General features: G+C 47.3%; 1 protein-coding gene across 5 annotated transcripts in view; it reads left to right on the top strand.

Annotated features, from left to right (window-relative positions):
• Nucleotides 1-18,535, top strand: part of LOC138252385 (uncharacterized) — a 198,023-nt gene that overhangs the window by 161,500 nt on the left and 17,988 nt on the right. For all 5 annotated transcript variants that reach the window (XM_069205737.1, XM_069205736.1, XM_069205735.1 and 2 more), the window contains one exon: nucleotides 14,548-14,622. In XM_069205737.1, coding sequence (XP_069061838.1) covers nucleotides 14,548-14,622 — 75 coding nt within the window. The remainder of the gene's footprint in view (nucleotides 1-14,547; nucleotides 14,623-18,535) is intronic.

The raw sequence follows: 18,535 nt of genomic DNA, 5'->3' as shown, positions 1-18,535 counted from the left end.
ATTCTACACAGGAAAATATGCGCAGTCACGTCGGGGCAGTTCTTAGAAGAACAGATATGTTATTTTAGAACATTGCACTACTGTAGGAGGCTGGCCCTCTGTGGAGTGTGCAAAGCTAGGCACATTTTGCAGGGAGTCTAGGCAACGAACGTTGGTTTACAGAGGTTTTTACCTAGACCACCTAATGCTCTACATTTTAAGGTAGCTTGGTCGAGCAGTTAGGCCAATCTTGGAGAAGTGCAAAGGATTTGTTGTACTCACAGTATCAATCATGCAACTCAGACATTCGAAGGAATAACTGAAGACCAATTTATAAAAATACTTCACATTTTGCTATATTTTTTAAGACCAAGATTATAGAAATTGGTTAAGTACTTTTGAAGATATGGATTTTTTAAGTTTCTAAAAAAAATGTCTTCTTTGTGTGTAATTACGCATCATAGGGATCAATGCAAGATCACCTTTAAAAATACATATAAAATCGTACATTTGAGTTACCAAGTTCTTCTTTTGTAGGTTGGTCGATGTCATCACTGGGCACACTGTGCCAGCTGGAGATGTTCGGGAGGCTCCCGGTTTCGGCGGGAGCAGCGGGTAAAGTCGCTGGTGCAGGGCCACTGCGGGGGACCACTTGGAAAAGGTCTGTGCAGGTAAGTTTAGAGGTGGCTCCTTGGGGTCCCCTTGGAGTGTCGAAGGCCACAAGGGGTGAGGGACACTTAGGAAACAGCAGGTTCTTTGTTGCAGGGCACAGGGCAGCTGGGTGCAGAGCTCATTGGCGAGGCAGGAGCTGTGCGCAATGATGCCCTTTGGATCTGGAGGTAAGTCACTTGAAGGGTCGCTTACAGGATAACGGGGCACTCTGGCGGGAGCTCTGGGGTGTTTCTGAAGTCCCTTGACTGGGGCTTCCTTCTGGTCCTTTTTCAGCCCCAGGCGGGTTCGTTTTCTGGGTGTCCGATGTCAACTGACCAGAACCTAGGGTATTGGTATGGTTCGGCCACTGGAGGGCGCAGTTCCACCAAACTTGGCACACTTGTAGGGATTGTCCTGGTGGTCGTTGGTGTCTTGTCTGGCCCGCTGCAACTTCCGGTTCAGTAGTTAGCAGCCGGTCAGTGAAGTGACCCTCACTGGGTTCTGGTTTCTTCTTTGTTGCAGAGTAGTACCTGCACTCTGGAGGGAGTTCTTGGGCGATTGCTGAAGCCTGGAGGCCCTCTGTGGTTCTTGAGGTCAGTCTAGTTGTCCAGCAGCTCCTCAGTGGCAATTGTCAGGTCCTGCGTGTAGCAGACAGGGTTTGGCGCCTTTTCTTTGTGCAGCAGGTCCACAGTTCTTGTGCCTTGGATCTTCTTAGTGCTGGTCTTCTTTGTGTCACTCAAATCCGATTATCTGGTCTAGGGTTGCCCACTAAATACTGAATTTAGGGGGCATTTTAGGAGAAACCTAGTAGTGTCCAATGGGACACTTACCTTTGGGTGGCTACTCCCACTATAGTGACCGCTTCCTGTGGGAAGGGTCACTTCCCTATCCCTGATTGGCTATTTTCCTTCCATCTAAGATGGAGGAAATGAAATGGAGTGTCAACTTCGCAGGCAACACGTTAGGGCTGGTGCGCATGCCAGGTGGTGCCACTCCTCCTACCCTTTGTGTAGTTCCTGCCTTTGCTCCCACCAAAAGTGGGGGTTTGCAAAGGGGTTGACTGTAGGAGGCTGGCCTGGCTTATAGTGGGTACCTTGTGGTACTTACACCTTGTGCCAGGTCCAGTGATCCCTTATTAGTACAATAGAGGTGTTTCTAGCAGCTTAGGCTGATAGAAGGTAGCTATGGCAAAGCAGCTTAGGCTGAACTAGGAGACATGCAAAGCTCCTACTATTCCACTTATATCAAATGCACAATATCATAAGAAAACACAATACACAGAGTTACTAAAAATAAAAGTACTTTATTTTTATGACAATATGCCAAAAGTATCTCAGAAGATACCCTCACTTAGAAGGTAAGTAATATACACAAGTTATATGAACACAAACCCAAAACATGTAAGTAACAGTAAGAAAAGTAGTGCAAACAATGTAGAATCACAATAGGATGCAATAGGTGAACGTAGGTCTCGGGGCAACACAAACCATATACTCCAAAAGTGGAATTCAAATCACTAATGGACCCCAGACCTATGGGAGCTTGTAGAGGGTCGCTGGTACTGTGAGAAAACAGTAAGGGTGTCTAAAATACCCCCCCCCCCAAGACCCTAGAAAGTAGGAGTAAATTTACCCTACTACCCCAGAAAGACACAATAGTCGTGGTAGGGGGATTCTGCAAGAACCACAAGCACCAGCAAAACACTGAAGATGGATTCCTGGAACTGAGGACCTGAAAAGGAAGGGGACCAAGTCCAACAGTCGCGATAGTGTCCGGGGTGGCAGGACCCCAGGAAACCCCGGATGAAGGTGCAAAAGGGCTGCCTCCGGATGGAAGAAGCCGAAGATTCCGCAACAACGAAAAGGGCTAGGAACTTCTCCTTTGGATAGAAGATGTCCCATGGCGTGCTGGATATTGCAGAAGTGTTTCCACGCAGAAATACCGCAAACAAGCCTTGCTAGCTGCAAGGGTCGCAGTAGAGGTTTTTGGGTGCTGCTGGGGACCAGGAAGGATCACTATGTCGTCCCTTGGAGGAGGGGGCGCTCAGCAACTCAGAGAGCAGGCAGCACCTGCAGAAGTACCAGAGCAGGCACTTAGAAGGTTTGTGAAACCGGAGTCACAAAAGGAGGGTCCCACAACGTCGGAGTCCAACTCAGAGGGTTGAGCACTGCAGGACGAAGTGCTGGGGACCCAGGCTAGGCTGTGCACAAAGGAATCCTTGGAGAAGTGCACAGAAGCCGGAGCAGCTGCAAATCACGCAGTACACAGGTTTGCTGTCTGGTGTGGGAAGGCAAGGACCAAACTTGGACTGAAGGATCACTGGACTGTGGGGGTCTCTTGGATCCAGCTCCTGTGTTCCAGGGACCATGCTCGTCAGGATGAGAGGGGACCCAGAGGACAGGTGATGTGTTAGCAGGGGGAAGATTCCGTCGACCCACTGGAGATTTCTTCTTGGCTTCCAGTGCAGGGTGAAGGCAGACAGCCCTCAGAGCATGCACCACCAGGAAACAGTCAAGAAAGCCAGCAGGATGAGGTGGTACAATGTTGCTGATAGTCGTCTTTCTACTTTGTTGCGGGTTTGCAGGCGTCCTGGAGCAGTCAGTCATCGATCCTTGGCAGAAGTCGAAGAGGGAAGTGCAGAGGAACTCTGGTGAGCTCTTGCATTCGTTATCTGAAGAATACCCCAGAGGAGAGACCCTAAATAGCCAGAAAAGGAGGTTTGGCTACCCAGAAAGGAGGTTTGGCTACCAGGAGAGGTAAGAACCTATCAGAGGGGGTCTCTGACGTCACCTGCTGGCACTGGCCACTCAGAGCAGTCCAGTGTGCCAGCAGCACCTCTGTTTCGAAGATGGCAGAGGTCTGGAGCACACTGGAGGAGCTCTGGGCACCTCCCCTGGGAGGTGCAGGTCAGGGGAGTGGTCACTCTCCTTTCCTTTGTCCAGTTGCGCGCCAGAGCAGGGCTGGGGGATCCCTGAACCGGTGTAGACTGGCTTATGCAGTGATGGGCACCATCTGTGCCCATCAAAGCATTTCCAGAGGCTGGGGGAGGCTACTCCTCCCCAGCCTTCACACCTATTTCCAAAGGGAGAGGGTGTTACACCCTCTCTCAGAGGAAGCTCTTTGTTCTGCCTTCCTGGGCCAGGGCTGCCTGGATCCCATGAGGGCAGAAACCTGTCTGAGGGGTTGGCAGCAGCTGTAGTGGAGACCCCGGAAAGGCAGTTTGGCAGTACCCGGGTTCTGTGCTAGAGACCAGAGGGATCATGGAATTGTCCCCCCAATACCAGAATGGTATTGGGGTGACAATTCCATGATCTTAGACATGTTACATGGCCATGTTCGGAGTTACCATTGTGACGCTACACATAGGTAGTGACCTATGAGTAGTGCACGCGTGTAATGGTGTCCCCGCACTCACAAAGTTTGGGGAATTTGCCCTGAACAATGTGGGGGGCACCTAACCTTCACCAAGGGAGGGTTAGACATATAGGTGACTTATAAGTTACTTATGTGCAGTGAAAAATGGCTGTGAAATAACGTGGACGTTATTTCACTCAGGCTGCAGTGGGAGGCCTGTGTAAGAAGTGTCTGAGCTCCCTATGGGTGTGAAAAGAAATGCTGCAGCCCATAGGGATCACCTGGAACCCCAATACCCTGGGTACCGAAGTACCATATACAAGAGGATTATATGGGTGTACCAGTGTGGCAATGAGACTGCAGTGACAAATTTAGAAAGCAGAGAGAGTATAAACACTGAGGTTCTGGTTAGCAGAGCCTCAGTGAGACAGTTAGGCACCACACAGGGAACACATACATATAGGCCACAAACTTATGAGCACTGGGGTCCTGACTAGCAGGATCCCAGTGACACATATCAAACACACTGACAACATAGGGTCTTCACTATGAGCACTGGGCCCTGGCTAGCAGGATCCCAGTGAGACAGTAAAAACACCCTGACATATACTCACAAACAGGCCAAAAGTGGGGGTAACAAGGCTAGAAAGAGGCTACCTTCCTACATTGACCATCTGCTGCTAGCAGCAGGCCTGGGGGTTGAGTTTCAAAGGTGGTAAGCCCTTTAAAGCTCACCGCCAGAGCAGTGCACATTCCTGAGGGAGGCGTTGTTAGCACCTCCACCCAGGAAGGGTATTGTTCTACAAACCAGAGAGACAGGACTGTGCCCCAGGGTTTGTAGGTTGAGAGTCTTCAGGTGGCAGGCTTGATGGAACCAATCAGCAACCATGCCAGGGTAGTTAGCTTTTGCAAGGGGGACCTCTAGGGTGAACCCTGGTTACATTTAGAGATAAATCCATTACTGATACCAGTTTGAATTTATCACTCTGAGTTATTTGATAGCAGACAACCCAGGGTTCAGAGTGGCCACCATGTAGCTGGGAAATTCGTGTTGACTATTGTCCAGCACATGTATTAAAATGGCTGCTCTGTTCCCTCACTATGTCCCAGGTTTGGCAAGGACACAGTAGGGACATATTGCTCATGCAGCTATGCCCTCACATATAATTTGGTGTACCCTGCCTTATGGCTGTAAGGCCTGCCAGATGGGTGTCTTACCCATAGTAAATGAAGTGTATGGTAGACATGGCACACAGGTAGTGTGCCATGTCAAGTTTGTGTTTTAGGTTCTCACCATGTCGTGCAGGTTCTCAGGGTAATGAAGCTACTGGATTTGAGAGGTAGGATTGCCTGGGTGGTGGGTACTGTGTACAATCCCACACCTGGTGACACCTGTCGGCCTAATCCGGGGTTTCCGGCTGTCTAGCTGCGCCCCATCTGTGACCGAGATGAATGTGGCAAACAAGCTCATGGTAAGATAGACTCCCCAGAGAATCGTGGTACATCTGATCGCATCCCCTTCTCTCAGTTACTAAGATCTCACTCAGGTAAAGACAACAGAGGCAGAATATATTTAAATAAGCATTTATTAAAATATCTGCATCTTAGATAAAAGCAGGTGCATAGCAATAACGAGGATAATGAAAGACAGTAGGAGCAGGCATGTGACTAAAAATATAAAACACAAGAACAGTCCTACCATGCTGTCTAAACAGGAGAGTGGATCTATAACCCCTCACCTACGCGAAGTATGAGCACAGCATACTAAGCCTAATCTGCCCTTCGGTTTTCCCTTGGGAGAACATCATCCCTCATACCCGAAAAAGAGGCCTGAGGTCTAAAAAGACATCGCCCCCATCTGGATCAGAGGTTGGTCATCTAAGCAGGTAGCTGTAGTGAAGCTTGCAGGAATCAGCATATAGTCGTGGTCATCTGTCTGGAGTCTCCCTCAGTGGTGTGTAGTATGTTACGACATCTGTTTGTGGGGAATTTGTAGAAAGCTGCTCTGTATTAGCAGAAGTAGTAGTCATCAGTGGAAACAATGAAAGTTCATTTTCCACCGTCTCCAAGCTCAGAGAGGTGTCAACGTTGCTATTGAAAACTTGCAGAGGAACATCATGGTTTGTAGTGGGAGAGATTCGAGCACCACTCAGGAGTCTTCTAGGTCTGCTGTGCAGGATCAGCCACATGGTGTAACTTGACATTGTCAATGGAGACAAAGCAATTCTCCTTAGTACCAGGCAGCGGTAGTAGTATAACAGTTCTGGTACCGTGTATTCCCAGGACTGGGACCGGTGCACAATAAGAAGGACCAAACTCCTTTTTCACAGCAATTTGTTTACGAACTAGATCCCCCAGCTTGGGAATCCAGCTGGTAGATGTTACTGGTACATCCCTAATTCCAGTGGAGGCAGCACTGGCAGTTGCGTTGTCATTGCAGAACTGTTGTAATTCCTGCAAGACAGTGGCACGTTCATTTATGTCAAAAGGCGTATCTGTTGCCTCCATGCCAGGACCATCAAGATCTGGAACATACATTTGAGTTCCAAACAGGCACTCGTATGAAGTACGCCCCCCAGGGACCTTCTAGGCAGATTATTAAGTGCTCTCTGAGCTCCATACAGGTTTGTAAGCCAACTATGACCCGTTCCTAATACTTTTGCTGTTAAGGATTGCTTTAGATTGCGGTTTCGTCGATCCACAACACTTATTCCCTCGGGATGAAGTGGAGACGAGTAATGCAGTAAGACCCCTAACAAAGCCATGGTATCCCTTGAGGCAAAAGCAAGGAACCAGTCCGAATGGAAAGCCGCAACAGCATATGTATTGACAAAGACTTGCAATAACAGATCGAGCGTCAGCCGAGCATTGTGGCCACATCCATAGAAATCAATGGTCCAAGTGCACACAAGAGTGGATGATGAAACAGCAGCAATAGGGGAGACGGCTGACGGTAAACCTATACCCAAAGCCTATCCCACTAAATATTCCTACTGGATGGTAGGCATGTTTGACGCAGAAGTAAAGATTGCAGGTGTGGGGGTCCGAGTGATTCTCAACAAAGACTTAAGACCAGAGTTAGTAAAAGCAGCACATGAGGGAGTTGCATCTGCCCATGCTGGTGTGGTGGCTACAATATTGCTATTTCAATATTGCAATCACGCTATTGATGGCCAGATCTTTACAAACAGGCCAAGTATGACCTTTCCTGTTTTTTGGCAGGTTTCCCAATTGGCCATAGAAGGTTATGAACATTGGGTTAATTCAATTGATTTGAAAAATGTGTGGGGGACAAGAAATTGGCAAATTAGAGGTGTAGAAGCTTTATTTAGAGCTTGCATGATTCCTGTTCAGATGATATTCTTAAATGAAACAGTGCAACAAACAAGCTGTTTAGGCTTAGCAAGCATTAAATAATTGAATGCACCCAGTATTCCCACCCCTGCAAAATTTAACAAATGGCAAAAGTATATAAATATATCTAAAGACCAGCTTAATGAATGGGTACGAAATGGAACTTATAACATGTCAATATCACATACTGGTGGGTGGTTATTGTGGCCTGTAGACACCAATGAGTGCCATACGCGTTTTGTAAACTCCTCGGGGGTTTTAGAACTAATAGGCCAGACCTTCGCTATATATCCTCAGAACACTCGGGTATTGTGACAGCATATAGTGTAGGGAAACTATGCCAGCAATGGATGAAGGTCTCCTCACTAGATGCTGTTAAAGAACATCTTGGTCTCCTGGTCTCCTGTCCAATAACACAGATTTACAGGATTTCCTGTTAGGCCCCAAAAGACAATGCAGAAAACGCTTCATATAGGAAACAGATAATGAAATTTGGAAACTTTCCCACCAAGAAGCGGCTGCCCGGTTAAGGCAAATAGATCAGGAAAATTTACGGAAAGCATTAGCCGTCGTAGATAACGGAATTAACACCTTGTCCGATCGCATTTACACCCTAAATAACATTGTGTCATCTGCAATAGATACAGTACAGAGTGGTGTGTCCTTTCTGCAACATGGACAAAGTCCGCTTCAATCCATTATGCAGTTAGGATGGACACTACAAACATTGAAGGCAGGTCGCGTCCCCTGGCAACATGTGAGCACAAAGGAGATTTTTTTAACGTTTAACACAACAATAACAAATGATGGCTAAGAAGGATGCAACATATATCATGTTGAGAACAGAGAAATTAGAAAAGTTGCCTTTTACTGTGGCTGAGGTACCATCTGTTGAATGGTTAATACATGGGGTTATTAATCTTCCTATTTCAACACTTCAATTCACGTCCTGCTTGAAACACATTCCGGTAGGCAGATATGAAAGGCTGGGAGATAATTACATACACGAAGAGTGGGAGCTCCCCTTTTCGTACAAATGTTTCATTGGTATGAAAGAAGTCTTTCTTAGTGGCAGCGAATGCAAGACTTCTGTGAGCCATTCAATGGTTTGTAAACAGCTGCCTTGCACGGGGCATGTAATGCCTTCGTGGCGAATTTAGCTTGTTATCTGAAGGGAGTCCCGGTATCCTTAATTAGACCTGCATTCCAGGTCCTCTTCAATGGCAGCTATGTGCTCCTTAACAGTGAGAGCTGTTGCGGAATGCGAGATGGAATACCTTACGTCGTTTCCATCTCCAAAATTGTTGCATGTTGTGGGAACGTCCTTCACCCTACCCCAACAATTCAAAGGAGTAACAGACATCTGGCTCCTATTGCTACTTCTGATGTTAATTTTGACAAGTTGAGCAGACTGAAGGCCTTATTGTTCCAAAAACATGTGGCGCTTACATCAGCCAGCGAGACCTATGTGCTTCAAGTTGCGAGATCATCAACGGGGATTCAGTCCCTTTTAAATACCAACTTTCCGAGACACTCTGGTGAACTCGTGGGGCGAATATTCAGTGCGTCTAGTACTAGTGGAATCGCCCACTTTTTTAAGGCTGTTGGTTCTGGTTTCGCTAACACCTTCTCCTCTATATTTGGTTTAATACCATACATTCACTTTATTTTGAGTGTTTTTGGGGGATTCTTGATCACTTTAGCTTTAATTGGTGGCATCCTGCTGTTGCTACTTTTTCTACGCAATGGCTGTCCCTTCACAGCAAGGAACACTGAATGCGCTACCACCAGCACAACTGTGTTGTGAACTCATGATACAGTATTTCGGAGGACCTCTCCTGAAACAGCTGGAGTGTGACTGGTCTTTGTCATTTCGTCCAGTTTTGGAATGTGTGCAGCCCGTGTTTCGATGCCTCTGGTGCCTCTTTGAATGTGCACTGAAAGTCTGTCTTTCTACGCAGCGCTTACTTTCATGATGTTCTCAATGAGGGTTCATCGTCAGACATGCACGTTGAGGGTGCACCTGCTATGGGAAGCAGTATTTGAGCTGCCCTTTGTGGATTCAGCGACTGTTAATTCTACAGTGGGCATGGCACGGAATGCTGCTGCCTCGGCTGAGGCTTAGGCTCTGGAACACGTGTGCTCTGTGGTCTTCCCTGGACGTGATTTGGATATTTTGTCACCTGCCAAAGTTGGCCTTCTCCTGGCTTCCATTGTCCTTGATATGATTGGCGATGTCCAAAATGACTTTGACTTTTGAATTTGGTTCCACATGCCACATAGGGTTTTTTTTAATTGTCCTTTCTATGGCTTTTGTTCTCTGAACTTGTCATAATTAAGGCTTTAGTTGATGCTTTAGTTTAGGGTTTTATATGCCTCACTCAGGACACCCAGCCTGCAGTGCTGGGTGCATCTATGATGCATGGCCCTAGAGGGTGGCACAATCAGTGCTGCTGTCTTCAGGGGCCTACCCATAGTACCCCTTGCCCTGGGTACCTAAGTACCCTTTTACTAGAGACTTATAGTGGTAGCTAAGGGTGTATCCAATTCTGCCAAGGCATAACAACAGTTTCAGGGAAAGAGCTCTGGCCCAGGGAACCTGGTTAGCAGGCAGCCTCAGCACTACACTTTTTAGGCTACATCATACATCAGGCAAAAAGGGGGGATGGGGGGCTAACCATGTCAAAAAGAGGACTTTTCTCACAACAGCCCACACATCTTAGAGGGGACATTCCAGCCAGCTTGCCATCTCATGTTGCATGTCGTCACAATTTAAAACCCTTCTGTTCCTCTTCATCTATGTGGTAGGACTCCCAGCAGACTATCAGACCTCTTCTTTACCTCTGAACACAGGTATGGGGGTTGGGCTTCCTTCTTGGGACCAGGAGGGTGGAATCAGGCTACCACTGCTACTTGCTTTCATGCCTCCCATCCAGTAGGAATATTTAGTGGGATAGGCTTTGGGCATAGGTTTGCCCTCAGCCGTCGTTCCTATTGCTTCTCATGTTTCATCATCCACCCTTGTTCTAGAGCGGGTTACTGCTGCGACAGAAGCCATTGCTACTTAGAGATACCTTTATCTTATCAAGACCATAACAATTGGCTTGATGGTGCCCTAACCCACACAATTCTACCCGTTAGGTTAGGTCCGTTGAGTAATGCTGGCACGAACTGGCCTTTATTGGCCACATATACACACATCCTGACGCAGCAGCAATGGCAGTAGCTGAGGTCCGCTGCTTATATACAGAAGTCACAGTGACATATAGATTGTTAGTACAATTTGTGATGCAAATGTTAAACACAAACTCAACACGGGCTGCTCCAGCTGAAGCACAAGCAGCAGCGCAAGGTATTAACCCTGCCACTGTTCATTCGACCAGGGGTAAAGTACCCACCAAATATATACCACATATATCCAATACTTGTCTCAGTGTTGAGCAGGAAGGCAGCCGAAATGTGTAAATGCCACTGTCTGTCAAGAGGTGATTAGTGGTGAGATGGGCTTTTCCAAACTTCTTATTTGGAAAATGCGTGGGAAGGGCCTTCATGGGGTCCGGAGGATCTTATTTCACATGGGTATGAAGGGCCTTCTTGGGATCCTGAGGATCTTATTTCACATGCATATGAAGGGCCTTCATGGGGTCCGGAGGATCTTATTTCACATGTGTGTGAAGGGCCTTCATGGGATCCGGAGGATCTTATTTCACATGCGTGTGAAGGGCCTTCGAATCTTATTTCACATGTGTACGAAGGGCCTTCATGGGATCCGGAGGAGCTTATTTCACATGGGTATGAAGAGCCTTCTTGGGATCCTGAGGATCTTATTTCACATGCATATGAAGGGCCTTCATGGGGTCCAGAGGATCTTATTTCACATGCGTGTGAAGGGCCTTCATGGGATCCGGAGGATCTTATTTCACATGCGTGTGAAGGGCCTTCGAATCTTATTTCACATGTGTACGAAGGGCCTTCATGGGATCCGGAGGAGCTTATTTCACATGTGTGTGAAGGGCCTTCGTGGGGTCCGAGGATCTTATTTACATGCGTGTGAAGGACTTTCGGATCTTATTTCACATGCGTATGAAGGGCCTTCATGGGATCCGGAGGATCTTATTTCACATGCGTGTGAAGGGCCTTCATGGGATCCGTAGGATCTTATTTCACATGCGTGTGAAGGGCCTTCAGATCTTATTTCACATGCATATGAAGGGCCGTCAGGTCTTATTTCACATGCGTATGAAGGGCCTTCGTGGGGTCCGGAGGATGTTATTTCACATGCGTGTGAAGGGCCTTCAGATCTTATTTCACATGCGTATGAAGGGCCTTCGTGGGGTCCGGAGGATCTTATTTCACATGCGTATGAAGGGCCTTCATGGGATCCGGAGGATCTTATTTCACATGCGTGTGAAGGGCCTTCGGATCTTATTTCACATGCGTATGAAGGGCCTTCATGGGATCCGGAGGATCTTATTTCACATGCGTGTGAAGGGCCTTCAGATCTTATTTCACATGCGTATGAAGGGCCTTCCTGGGATCCGGAGGATCTTATTTCATATGCGCGTGAAGGGCCTTCGGATCTTATTTCACATGCGTGTGAAGGGCCTTCGTGGGGTGTGGAGGATCTTATTTCACATGCGTGTGAAGGGCCTTCGGATCTTATTTCCCATGCGTGTGAAGGGCCTTCGGATCTTATTTCACATGTGTGTGAAGGGCCTTCATGGGGTGTGGAGGATCCTATTTCACATGCGTGTGAAGAGCCTTCGGATCTTATTTCACATGCGAATGAAGGGCCTTCGTGGGCTCCGGAGGATCTTATTTCACATGCGTATGAAGGGCCTTCGCGGGATCCGGAGGATCTTATTTCACATTGTGCACACTGTGCCGGAGAATGAATGTTGCAGAATGTTTTGTTTTTATGAATACTTCAAGTCCTGGTCCTTCTTTCTTTCTGCTCAGTGTAGTTGTTGCACCAAGTAGGGGGTTCTTTGTGTCTGGGATTGTAGGCGATACTTGCCGCATTTACAGTTTACCCCAGGGCTGACGATGTGTGCTCAGCTTTCTTTGATTTGCTGATTAAACGCACTGCTGAGTTTAGTACAGTTTTTGTGGGCGGCAGTCTTGGTTTAGTAGCACCAGTGAGTTAGGCTGCACCAAAGTCAATAGTCCAGTCTGGAGAGAAGAAGTGGCCAGACTTGAGTTTGTAAACCTCACTTGGGGTTAAATATTTCAAGTTACAATGAGTGAGCAGTTGGCGCTGAGTACGGTTTGGGATGTATTAATGAGTCTGGCGTCCACTGTAAATCCCAAGGATGCGGCTTTACTTATGAACATTGGTCTAGTTTCTAAGGAGTTTGACAGGAAAGTTATTTCACAGCATTTCTTCACATTTAGAGCATTCTGTTCTGAGCTTGTCTGAGGGAGTGCTCGTGTCATCAGCGTATTGGTGTATTTTTAGGGCAGATGCTCCGATAGGTGCACTGAGTGGTTCTACATTGAGGTTAAGTGTGTAGGATCTAGAAGAGAGCTGGTGGTACTCCGTGTGAGGATGGAGTTTTAACTGTAAATGTTAACTAGGTAAGATGTTATCCATTTCAGAAGAGCACCGTCCAACCGCCCTGGTTCCTTTTTGGAAAAGTTGGCTCGGCCAAGTCAAGGGCTGGTGTGAGGTCCAAGAGAAGCAGAGGGCAGGGTTCCCCTTTGCCTCATGTCTCTCAGTGTAGAGTCATCAAAGCTCCGCACACAGAGACATCAAAGACATCAAAGCTCCGCACACAGAGACATCAAAGCTCTGCACACAGAGCTCTGCACACAGAGACATCAAAGCCACACAGAGACATCAAAGCTCTGCACACAGAGACATCAAAGCTACACGCACACAGAGACATCAAAGCCACATAGAGACATCAAAGCTCTGCACACAGTCATCAAAGCTCTGCGCACAGAGTCATCAAAGCTCTGCGCACAGAGTCATCAAAGCTCTGCGCACAGAGACATCAAAGCTCAGCACACAGTCATCAGAGCTCTGCACACAGTCATCGAAGCTCTGCACACAGTCATCGAAGCTCTGCACACAGAGACATTGAAGCTCTGCACACAGAGACATTGAAGCTCTGCACACAGAGACATCGAAGCTCTGCACACAGAGACATCAAAGCTCTGCACACAGAGCTCTGCAAACAGAGACATCAAAGCTCTGTACACAGACATCAAAGCTCTGCACACAGAGACATAAAAGCTCTGCACACAGAGACATAAAAGCTCTGCACATAGAGACATAAAAGCTCTGCACATAGAGACATAAAAGCTCTGCACATAGAGACATAAAAGCTCTGCACATAGAGACATCAAAGCTCTGCACATAGAGACATCAAAGCTCTGCACAGACATCAAAGCTCTGCACATAGAGACATAAAAGCTCTGCACATAGAGACATCAAAGCTCTGCACACAGAGACATCAAAGCTCTGCACACAGACATCAAAGACATCAAAGCTCTGCACACAGAGACATCAAAGCTCTGCACACAGAGACATCAAAGCTCCGCACCCAGAGCTCTCCACACAGAGACATCAAAGCTCTGCACACAGAGACATCAAAGCTCTGTGCACTGAGACATCAAAGCTCTGCACACAGAGCTCTGCACACAGAGACATCAAAGCTCCGCACACAGAGACATCAAAGCTCCGCACACAGAGACATCAAAGCTCTGCACACAGAGAAATCAAAGCTCCACACGCAGAGTCATCAAAGCTCTGCACACTTTCATCTAGAACTGGGGTCCTGCCTGAGTGCCGCACCGTCCTCAGAGACGTGAGTGTTTCAGCTTAAGTAAGTGGTTAGTCTTAGTGCACTTTCCCTGTTTGAGCCACAACACCTTTAACAAGGACATGGTGCCTACGACGATGAATGCGCCACTCCCGGGACCGCTGTGGACTCGGGGGCATCCTCAGTGAAAGAGAGCAGTGGCTTCTTGGCGCAGTTGCCAGCTGCTGGCACTTTAAAGATGGATTAGAGATCCTCCGCACGCTGGTGCACAATGTCTGGGGGGAATGACTATGCACCCCCCCTTAATGCCCAGGACTCCTCATTAACCTGTCATTTGTATGCTGTATGATTGTTCCAGTCATGCAACAGATAACTCTAAATAGAAGGTCTAGCTTCTCAAGACCACTTTTAACAAAAATTCAACATATATATTTTCTTGCAGATCCAGATTTGTTACAGACCTGTAGAAGGACAACTGTCTCCTCCCCTCCCAAGAAACCGACAGCTTCTACAACAGGTAGAAACCCTCTATGCGTAACTTTCAGGAGGATTCAGGAAATCATCGTGGGTACATGAAATCTGTACACCTCTCTGGTGGGATAATGTATACTTCTCCAAAGCCCCACTGAGGTGCAATATACAGCAATGAATCCAGCCGTCTGGTGTCAGACTTCTACACACTGCTCCTGGGATAGCAGATATCAGACTTGTACACACTGCTGCTGGGATAGCAGATATCAGACTTGCACACACTGCTCCTGGGATAGCAGATATCAAACTTGTACACACTGCTGCTGGGATAGCAGATATCAGACTTGTACCCACTACTGCTGGGATAGCAGATATCAGACTTGTACACACAGCTGCCTGGATAGCCGATATCAGACTTGTACATGCACTGCTGCTGGGATAGCAGATATCAGACTTGGACACACTGCTGCTGGGATAGCAGATATTAGACTTGTACACACTGCTCCTGGGATAGCAGATATCAAACCTGTACACACTGCTGCTGGGATAGCAGATATCAGACTTGCACACACTACTGCTGGGATAGCAGATATCAGACTTGTACACACTGCTGCCTGGATAGCAGATATCAGACTTGTGCACACTGCTGCTGGGATAGCAGATATCAGACTTGTACACACTGCTTCTGGGATAGCAGATATCAGACTTGTACACACTGCTGCCTGGATAGCAGATATCAGACTTGTGCACACTGCTGCTGGGATAGCAGATATCAGACTTGTACATGCACTGCTGCTGGGATAGCAGATATCAGACTTGTACACACTGCTGCTGGGATAGCAGATATCAGACTTGTACACACTGCTCCTGGGATAGCAGATATCAAACTTGTACACACTGCTGCTGGGATAGCAGATATCAGACTTGTACCCACTACTGCTGGGATAACAGATATCAGACTTGTACACACTACTGCTGGGATAGCAGATATCAGACTTGTACACACTGCTGCCTGGATAGCAGATATCATACTTGTACACACAGCTGCCTGGATAGCAGATATCAGACTTGTACATGCACTGCTGCTGTGATAGCAGATATCAGACTTGTACACACTGCTGCTGGGATAGCAGATATCAGACTTGTACACACTGCTCCTGGGATAGCAGATATCAAACCTGTACACACTGCTGCTGGGTTAGCAGATATCAGACTTGCACACACTACTGCTGGGATAGCAGATATCAGACTTGTACCCACTACTGCTGGGATAGCAGATATCAGACTTGTACACACAGCTGCCTGGATAGCAGATATCAGACTTGTACATGCACTGCTGCTGGCATAGCAGATATCAGACTTGGACACACTGCTGCTGGGATAGCAGATATTAGACTTGTACACACTGCTCCTGGGATAGCAGATATCAAACCTGTACACACTGCTGCTGGGATAGCAGATATCAGACTTGCACACACTACTGCTGGGATAGCAGATATCAGACTTGTACACACTGCTGCCTGGATAGCAGATATCATACTTGTACACACAGCTGCCTGGATAGCAGATATCAGACTTGTACATGCACTGCTGCTGTGATAGCAGATATCAGACTTGTACACACTGCTGCTGGGATAGCAGATATCAGACTTGTACACACTGCTCCTGGGATAGCAGATATCAAACCTGTACACACTGCTGCTGGGATAGCAGATATCAGACTTGCACACACTACTGCTGGGATAGCAGATATCAGACTTGTACACACTGCTGCCTGGATAGCAGATATCAGACTTGTGCACACTGCTGCTGGGATAGCAGATATCAGACTTGTACACACTGCTTCTGGGATAGCAGATATCAGACTTGTACACACTGCTGCCTGGATAGCAGATATCAGACTTGTGCACACTGCTGCTGGGATAGCAGATATCAGACTTGTACATGCACTGCTGCTGGGATAGCAAATATCAGACTTGTACACACTGCTGCTGGGATAGCAGATATCAGACTTGTACAAACTGCTCCTGGGATAGCAGATATCAAACTTGTACACACTGCTGCTGGGATAGCAGATATCAGACTTGCACACACTACTGCTGGGATAGCAGATGTCAGACTTGTACACACTGCTGCCTGGATAACAGATATCAGACTTGTACACACTGCTGCTGGGATAGCAGATATCAGACTTGTACACACTGCTGCTGGGATAGCAGATATCAGACTTGTACACACTGCTGCCTGGATAGCAGATATCAAACTTGTGCACACTGCTGCTGGGATAGCAGATATCAGACTTGTACACACTGCTGCCGGGATAGCAGATATCAGACTTGTACACACTGCTGCTGGGATAGCAGATATCAGACTTGTACACACTACTGCTGGGATAGCAGATATCAGACATGCACACATAGTGCTGCCTGGATAGCAGATATCAGACTTGTGCACACTGCTGCTGGGATAGCAGATATCAGTTATGTACACACAATGCTGCTGGAATAGCAAATATTAGACTTGTACACACTGCTGCCTGGATAGCAGATATCAGACTTGTACACACAGCTGCCTGGATAGCAGATATCAGACTTGTACATGCACTGCTGCTGTGATAGCAGATATCAGACTTGTACACACTGCTGCTGGGATAGCAGATATCAGACTTGTACACACTGCTCCTGGGATAGCAGATATCAAACCTGTACACACTGCTGCTGGGATAGCAGATATCAGACTTGCACACACTACTGCTGGGATAGCAGATATCAGACTTGTACCCACTACTGCTGGGATAGCAGATATCAGACTTGTACACACAGCTGCCTGGATATCAGATATCAGACTTGTACATGCACTGCTGCTGGGATAGCAGATATCAGACTTGGACACACTGCTGCTGGGATAGCAGATATTAGACTTGTACACACTGCTCCTGGGATAGCAGATATCAAACCTGTACACACTGCTGCTGGGATAGCAGATATCAGACTTGCACACACTACTGCTGGGATAGCAGATATCAGACTTGTACACACTGCTGCCTGGATAGCAGATATCAGACTTGTGCACACTGCTGCTGGGATAGCAGATATCAGACTTGTACACACTGCTTCTGGGATAGCAGATATCAGACTTGTACACACTGCTGCCTGGATAGCAGATATCAGACTTGTGCACACTGCTGCTGGGATAGCAGATATCAGACTTGTACATGCACTGCTGCTGGGATAGCAGATATCAGACTTGTACACACTGCTGCTGGGATAGCAGATATCAGACTTGTACACACTGCTCCTGGGATAGCAGATATCAAACTTGTACACACTGCTGCTGGGATAGCAGATATCAGACTTGTACCCACTACTGCTGGGATAACAGATATCAGACTTGTACACACTACTGCTGGGATAGCAGATATCAGACTTGTACACACTGCTGCCTGGATAGCAGATATCATACTTGTACACACAGCTGCCTGGATAGCAGATATCAGACTTGTACATGCACTGCTGCTGTGATAGCAGATATCAGACTTGTACACACTGCTGCTGGGATAGCAGATATCAGACTTGTACACACTGCTCCTGGGATAGCAGATATCAAACCTGTACACACTGCTGCTGGGATAGCAGATATCAGACTTGCACACACTACTGCTGGGATAGCAGATATCAGACTTGTACACACTGCTGCCTGGATAGCAGATATCAGACTTGTGCACACTGCTGCTGGGATAGCAGATATCAGACTTGTACACACTGCTTCTGGGATAGCAGATATCAGACTTGTACACACTGCTGCCTGGATAGCAGATATCAGACTTGTGCACACTGCTGCTGGGATAGCAGATATCAGACTTGTACATGCACTGCTGCTGGGATAGCAAATATCAGACTTGTACACACTGCTGCTGGGATAGCAGATATCAGACTTGTACAAACTGCTCCTGGGATAGC

The sequence above is a fragment of the Pleurodeles waltl genome, chromosome 1_2, assembly GCF_031143425.1.
Source record: "Pleurodeles waltl isolate 20211129_DDA chromosome 1_2, aPleWal1.hap1.20221129, whole genome shotgun sequence".
Lineage (NCBI taxonomy): Eukaryota > Metazoa > Chordata > Amphibia > Caudata > Salamandridae > Pleurodeles > Pleurodeles waltl.
The sequence above is the reverse complement of the archived record's forward strand: the minus strand, read 5'-3'. Positions and strand labels throughout refer to the sequence as shown.